The 7,857-nt window shown below is 42.5% G+C and overlaps 1 protein-coding gene across 1 annotated transcript; it reads left to right on the top strand.

Moving 5' to 3' along the window:
* Window positions 1-3,083: 3,083 nt before the first annotated feature.
* Window positions 3,084-6,178, top strand: LOC146494207 (tubulin alpha-1A chain). Its single transcript, XM_085146252.1, has 4 exons — window positions 3,084-3,243; window positions 4,475-4,697; window positions 4,793-4,941; window positions 5,043-6,178. The coding sequence occupies exons 1-4, from the start codon at window positions 3,241-3,243 to the stop codon at window positions 6,021-6,023; spliced, it is 1,356 nt and encodes a 451-aa protein (XP_085002378.1). The 5' UTR covers window positions 3,084-3,240; the 3' UTR covers window positions 6,024-6,178.
* Window positions 6,179-7,857: the final 1,679 nt, after the last annotated feature.

Below are 7,857 nucleotides of genomic sequence, written 5' to 3' on the forward strand. Positions count from 1 at the left end.
AAATATAGAATAGACAGACTGAAAATAAAATGCAAAATAATGTGTATGTAAATGGAAATAGCAAGTTCGAGTGGGTACATTAGGGATTGAAAAGAACGAAGGCAACAATAGTTTGTTCAACCTCAGATCTGTGGCATTGTATATTGCAAAAATAAATAATATAATGCACTGGTTTCCAAATGTGACATTGTGAGACAACTATATTTGATTAATTCATTATTAATTTAGTGCAGGAGCACTCTTCATGCATTCTTTTCCTCACGCTGCTCACCAGTTCAAGCATTTCACCAACAGCTTCAGCTGGCCCGGGGCTCAGCTGGAGCAGATCATCAATCAAGAAAAGTCGGTGCTAAATACATGGATGACACACTTGAAGTCAAAGAATTTAATCAGAGAACAATACCACAGATTGCTGAACTGTAATAAAGTGTTCGATAAGCATCGAGGTCTCTGCACAGTTACAGGAAGAATGATTTTATTACCATTTAAACAACAACCTTGAATCAAACACTGCTTGAGCTTCAGTCACGGTGGATTGTTAATAGCTAACCCTTTACACCATTCTTGGTCACATAAATCCTGGAAACCACAAATCCACAAGTACCAAAGTCTAAGCACAACATCACAGCATAACGGGAATAACGATCACGGAACGACTAAATTAAGTATTTGAAGGTAAACATTAACAGTTCCATGAGGCTTTGTACTTCCCTGTACAGGAATGTTCTTTACTTAGAAAAACAAAATAGAAAAACTGAGTCCTATTATGCTCCTGTGTGTCTGGGCAAAATGTATGAACATCAGTATTATAAAAATGGTAAAGGTGTGTAAAGTTTTTACAGATGTCAAGTCTGAGGGTTTTCCCCATAGGCGTCTATGCGGAGTCCCCCGATGTAACCATTAAAAAGAACACATGATTCACTTTTCAGACTTGGAAGCTATGTCCGTCTTTTATACAATCTGTATTTCACATACACTGTGTGGCAATACTCTTGCTCAAAGATTCCAGGTGGCATGCTTGGTCCAGATGTTAACCCACAAGAATCGCTGGTGCCCATCCCCAGCTCGGACAAACCGTGAGGGTTGCTTCACGAAGGGTCTCTGGCATCAAAAGGGTGGATGACATACAATATTGCTATATGATCAGCTATGTTGTTGTTGGAGATGATGGCACTGATGGAAGGACACAAGGCAGCTGATGGTAGCAGAGCTGTGAGAGGCAAGGTTGAGATGGTTTGGACATGTGCAGAGGAGCTGTAGTAAATATAATGGGAAAAATGATGTTGAAGAGAGCTGTCTGGCAAGAGGAAATGGGGAAGACCAAAGAGAAGATTCAGGAATGTAGAGGGGTCAGTGTGAGAGGAGAGGATGCAAGGGGATAGGGTGTTTGCACATGCAGTTTATATGGAGCTATAAACAATATTAACTAAGCTATAAAATATAATATACAAAATCTAAGTAACGGGTAATATAATCATATATACTCAAAAGTGTTTAAACAACCTTCAATTCAATAACCAGACTGTCCCATGTAAGCAGAGGATAAATCGGGATGATAAAAGGTAAAAAAACAAACAAACGTGGATTTTCTGGTTTCTTGGGATCCTTTTTTAGAGGATGAGAAAAGACAATAAAATGTAGTCTCGTTTTCCATCTGCTGTTACTGTAAACACACATCTCTCGGGTCTGAGTCTCAAAATAAAGCAGCCCCTCGTTCAATGGGATACCACTTGGGACTCTGGGACAACTGTTGTCATAGAGTTTCATTTGTTGTTAGAAACCAAAGTGCTTAACTCCCTGCCAGTTGGCTCATGAAAACCAATTTATGGTCCGTTTCACTGAAATCTGAAGGTTTAAGAAACCAGAAGAGCCGCATTCAGTCTTAAGAAAGAGTGATGCTTTGGATGAAGTGCACCATGCATGGAATCAGTCAGCCCCACCCTGACATCCTCACGACATTTTTACATTTTCCCTGGCTCCATAAGACAAGGATACATGCACATGTAGGGAAGAAAAAGCCTGTTTCTTTACAGAGCGAGGAGTGATGATAGATTTTAGGAAAAACATGGCTTATATCCCACTGCAAAGGCAGCTGCAGTGCAGGCCCTTAATGCTACTATTTAAGCTGGACCACGTGACCACCAGATAAAGGCGGTCTATGTGGATACTGGTCGGTATCCAGGCAACTCCTTTATTCATTTCCTAGCAACCGTTAAATCTTGGGAGGGGGGCTGGGGGTTGGGCGTCGTTGGCCTACATGTCCCTCATATATGACTGGGCAGTTTGACCTCTTTTATCTGAAGAAGACTGGAAAACAAAGCCAAACGGCTGTTAATCTGCTCAATAAAACACCACATCTTTCATGTAGAAGGCAGTAAAATTTGAACAATATGTAAAAATCTGTATGCATGAAAACCTACAAAGGTCATATCAAAAATACATGTAACAGTGATGGTTTGATAATAACTAAAGTTTTTTTGTTGCCAGCCAACGTGGATGGGTGTTTAAACTCATCTTTAGGTTAACTGCAAATGCACATTTTATAATATAGCCTTAAGGAAAAGTAAGACACTGGAAGATCCATATATATCCAGTGAAAGGCTTGAAACTCAGTCTTATGGTAACAAATTGGAGGGGTGATTTGAATAAAGATTAGCTGATTGATTTTGTATTGGAAAATGTGAAATAAAATAAGATGTATTATGGATAAAACCTGATAAAATCAATTATAAATAAAAATGAATACCGTTTTCAATATCAGATGCAGAGAATAGAATAGAATAAGTGTTTCTTGAATTTTATTATAAGCCTTCCTATTAGTTATTCTGTTTTTGTTTATTAGTTTTAGCATGAGGAGCGACATATGGAGAGTTTGTGTAAAGCAGCCGGGTCTGTCTGGCACAAACATGCTGAAAATTACGCAGCATTTTTCCCATAATCAGGGGCGCCATGCTTGCAGCACAATACGGCAGGATAGTAGGGTGGGGTCTGCTGGGCGGTCCTTGTAGTGAGGAGAACCGCTTATCCAATCGAAAGCCGTGGAATGATTCCAACCGTCAGGCTGACGGGAGATTGGCCAATAGGGCGCAGCAGCCACCGGCGCCGGGTCTTCCCTTGCATATATACCTCTGTCCATCCTCATGTGCGCCATTATCTCTTACATCGACCCCATAACAGTCGAATTGTAAGACTGCTTGTCGAGGAGCTTCTGCCAACCTCCACCGCGACTTTAACAACAAAATGGTAAGAACTTTTTAAAAAAGCTTTGTTGACAGGCCATACTTGAGGCACACTTAAAAAAAAAGAAGGTGGGTCTGATTTGTAAGTTGAGCTCTTATAACGGACGGTTGCTTTACCTTTAAATGAAAAGTGGGATTTAAAACTGTGTGGCTGATTTTGCTATATAGATATTCAGTTTCTTGCAGTGTAGTGTGGAGGTTTTAGTCCCAGCTTGAGATGGGGAGATGCTCTGACGCCTTTCAATTGGGGGACGTGGCGGGCAGACCGAACAAAAGAGGTTTTCAGGGGTGGACAGATGGAGGCTTCAGTCCAGCCGGTGACTCTGCGGTATTTTATTCTCTCACTGGCATGACAAAAGCCCCGGTCATCACTAGTCGTGACCGCGACGGGCTGTAAGGGTAATTCACGGCACTGGCAGGGAGAATGGCATTAAGCTGTATCAGCTTAAAAAGAATGCCCCACACCCACAGTAACCCAATCCTTAGGGAAAACTGGATGAAAATGCCCTGTCAGTGCGGCAAGCCATTAAAAATGCATGCGAGTAACGGACTCTCCCGGGCTGATAGTTACTGCACTGATGCGCAGCCAGCCACCTAGCAGATGTACAGCCGGCAACCTTTTTCTGTTATAACGGTTTAGTTTCAGTGATGAGACGAAATCAGTGGCATTAACATATAGAGAGACCTAACACTGAATTAAAATGATCAATTCTCTGATGGCAAAGGGAGGGGGGGGGGAGGGGGCGCAAAAACCGCATTTTGGGGCTAAACCGGCAAACTTTTGAGCCATTTTTCCACATTTGACTGGTGGTTCAACGCATGCAGTTATTATGCTGTAAAATCAATACCCGTTGGCATTACCGTTATGGCTGCCTTGCTTCCTTGACTAAGCTTTTCTCCTTTAACGGCTCAACCTTTTCTAATATTCACGCTTCCCAACGAATTTCAACGGCCCCGACGCCATCGGGTGCCAGAGTGAAGGGTTTGTCGCATAGCAACGCGGTTCCAGACACAATCCAGTGCACCTGTTGGGCGGGAAAAAAAAAAAAGACTAGTCGTTGCTAATAAAAGAACATGTTTGGATCAGTAAAAGTGACTCTCACCCAAAACAACTGAATGAAGAAAAACACTTTGAACAGTTTAGTATTTTTTTTGTTTGCACTACAAATGAATACATTTACAGCTAAATTAACCCCCCTCCCCCCCTTTATCGCTTTGTTTTCTTCTCTCCACAGCGTGAGTGTATCTCCATCCACGTTGGTCAGGCTGGTGTCCAGATCGGCAATGCCTGCTGGGAGCTTTACTGCCTGGAACATGGGATCCAGCCGGACGGACAGATGCCCAGTGATAAGACCATTGGAGGAGGAGACGATTCCTTCAACACCTTCTTCAGTGAGACTGGAGCTGGAAAGCACGTCCCCAGAGCTGTTTTTGTGGACCTGGAGCCCACTGTCATCGGTAAGTGTCATCACCGATCGCTAAACAATAATTCAAGCAAATTAACATGAAAATACCTTTGAAGTGTAGCTAATGTAATGTCCTTGTTTGCATAGATGAGGTGCGCAGTGGTACCTACCGCCAGCTGTTCCACCCTGAGCAGCTGATCACAGGCAAGGAGGATGCTGCCAATAACTACGCCCGTGGACATTACACCATCGGCAAAGAGATCATTGACCTGGTTCTGGACAGGATCCGCAAACTGGTGGGTGAATTCAAAGCAGCTAGTATAAAATATATATACGAATTAAATTATTGAATGAAGTAACTCATGCCTGGTTGTCATCTCTTCCTCTTTCTCCTCAGGCTGATCAGTGCACTGGTCTTCAGGGCTTTCTGGTGTTTCACAGCTTCGGCGGTGGCACCGGCTCTGGTTTCACCTCCCTGCTGATGGAGCGTCTGTCTGTCGACTATGGCAAGAAGTCCAAGCTGGAGTTCTCCATCTACCCAGCTCCCCAGGTGTCCACCGCTGTGGTGGAGCCCTACAACTCCATCCTGACCACCCACACCACCCTAGAGCACTCTGACTGTGCCTTCATGGTAGATAATGAGGCCATCTACGATATCTGCCGTAGGAACCTCGATATCGAGCGTCCTACTTACACCAACCTGAACAGGCTGATCGGTCAGATTGTGTCCTCCATCACTGCTTCTCTCCGCTTTGATGGTGCCCTCAATGTTGATCTGACAGAGTTCCAGACCAACTTGGTGCCATACCCCCGTATCCACTTCCCCCTGGCCACCTATGCTCCAGTCATCTCTGCAGAGAAGGCTTACCACGAGCAGCTCTCAGTGGCTGAGATCACAAACGCCTGCTTTGAGCCAGCCAATCAGATGGTGAAATGTGACCCTCGCCACGGCAAGTACATGGCCTGCTGCCTTTTGTATCGTGGTGATGTGGTGCCCAAAGATGTCAACGCTGCCATTGCCACCATCAAAACCAAGCGCACCATCCAGTTTGTGGACTGGTGCCCCACTGGTTTCAAGGTTGGCATCAACTACCAGCCCCCCACTGTGGTTCCTGGTGGAGATCTGGCCAAGGTCCAGAGGGCTGTGTGCATGCTGAGCAACACCACTGCTATTGCAGAGGCCTGGGCTCGGCTCGACCACAAGTTCGATCTGATGTACGCTAAGCGTGCCTTTGTTCACTGGTACGTGGGTGAGGGTATGGAGGAGGGAGAGTTCTCCGAGGCCAGAGAGGACATGGCAGCTCTGGAGAAGGATTATGAGGAGGTGGGCGTCGACTCCATTGAGGGTGAGGGAGAGGAGGAAGGAGAGGAGTATTAAAAGGGACCTGAAGGCATTAGTTAAAAAGGAAATATTTGACTAAAATGTCTCCTTTAAAGCATTCCAAATACAAATGTTTTGTCATTTTGGCTGTTCAGTTCTAAACCCTTGGAAAAGTTTGGCTATGCTCTAAATAAAACCTCTGTGATGAAAAACTGTTTAACTGTTTGTCTTTTAAAATTTCAGTGATATTCAAAATGATTTTTAAATATTCAGAAACTTTATGACATATTAGTCATGAGTAAGTAGCTCAAAAATGTTTGAATCATGTAATTTAAGATGTTTCAAATTCACGTTTTTAAACATGCATGTAAAAAGCTGATTAGTTTTCTCAATAGCATTCCAATCTTTTTTCTTGTAATCGATACATAAATCCTACAGCCGTGTTTATAAATACTGTTCATAAATACAGATTTTAAATATTAGTGTGAACCATTGCTTGAAGTTTCAATATTTAAAGTCAAGCTAAGAAAATCGGTTTTCAGCAGGTGTTTAAAATTCACCTGCTGAATATCTGAGTGATTCAGCCGACCTGAATGACAAAGGAAGACTCTTTCAAAGCTTAGGTACAACAACTGTAATAGCACCAGCCTGTGTGACCCACCTGCCACAAACTTTAATACAAAAGCAGTAAATTTAGTACATTTTTATATAAATAAATATGTTTATGTAAATATATAACTTGGCTGTGGCCCGCCTGCAGTACCTTTATGGTCCACCAGGGGGCCCCAGCCCACAGTTTAGGAATCCTTGCACTGTGACAAATCATTTGACCAATGAGGATCCTGAGGTTTACAATGCGGTCTTCAAAATTAAGCTGTAAAATAGTATGAACTGTTAAACTGAAACCTTCAACTCACAATAGATCCATGGTGTGAGACTGGAAGGAGACACGAACCCAACCTGATAGTGTCACAAGCTAGTGTGCTTCTAGTCTCCCAAGCCTGAAGGTTGTGTCAGGAAGTGCACCCGGTGTAAAGTTTGGGCTAAAGCCAATATGTGGATCCATCTGCTGTGACAACCTCATGGAAAATAAGGCTACAGCCAAAAGTATTCCACTACAACTAAAATAAAAATACTGAACTGACAGCTGTAGGTCTGGTAAGTCCACACAGGAACTATAAGATTAAACTATAAGAGGAACCTCAGATGGGCAGCACTCTCACCTGACCTCCTACTTTACTATTGTATCTAATGAAGCCAAGCAACGTCTTATCCTGACCTTACAAAAACATCTGGAGTTACAAAAGGTACAAAGTACATAAATAAGGTTAGGTGAACATTTTTATTCCAGGAGTTTTAGCCCCACAACCTCGGAAGTACAGGAGATATCCACATGAAATGTTCAGGGCTGAAAAGCACCTTTATGCTCTGTTACAAACATCAACAAAATACATTTCACACCCACTCCAAGTGGCAAAATCTACAAACAAAATCTTATTTTTGCTCAGAATGATTTTCTATGACTACATTTAAGCATCAGTATCATAGGATATAGTTTCAATATTAAATTGAAATTAAATTGTTTAAAAGTAACAGAAGCAAGCAGCGGTGCCCTGGATGTTTTTGTCTATTTCTGATAATTTGCTTGAGAAAACGTCGGAGTACAATATGTGGGATTGATGGCTGGTCGCATTGAGTTATCATATAAAAGTTCTTCGTTTTTACCTAAAGTTTGATACCGGGTTTATCTTTTATAGTCGTGAAAAGGAAAGTTTTTCACAGGATTTTCTAGACCTGTAAAAAAACTGAGTGAGGTATATGATTCAGTAACTCAGAGAAGCACCTTTAGCAGCAGTAACTTGGAAGTAATAAATTTCCGTGTGACTCGATT

Source organism: Neolamprologus multifasciatus, chromosome 20 (assembly GCF_963576455.1).
Source record: "Neolamprologus multifasciatus chromosome 20, fNeoMul1.2, whole genome shotgun sequence".
In the NCBI taxonomy this organism is placed as follows: domain Eukaryota; kingdom Metazoa; phylum Chordata; class Actinopteri; order Cichliformes; family Cichlidae; genus Neolamprologus; species Neolamprologus multifasciatus.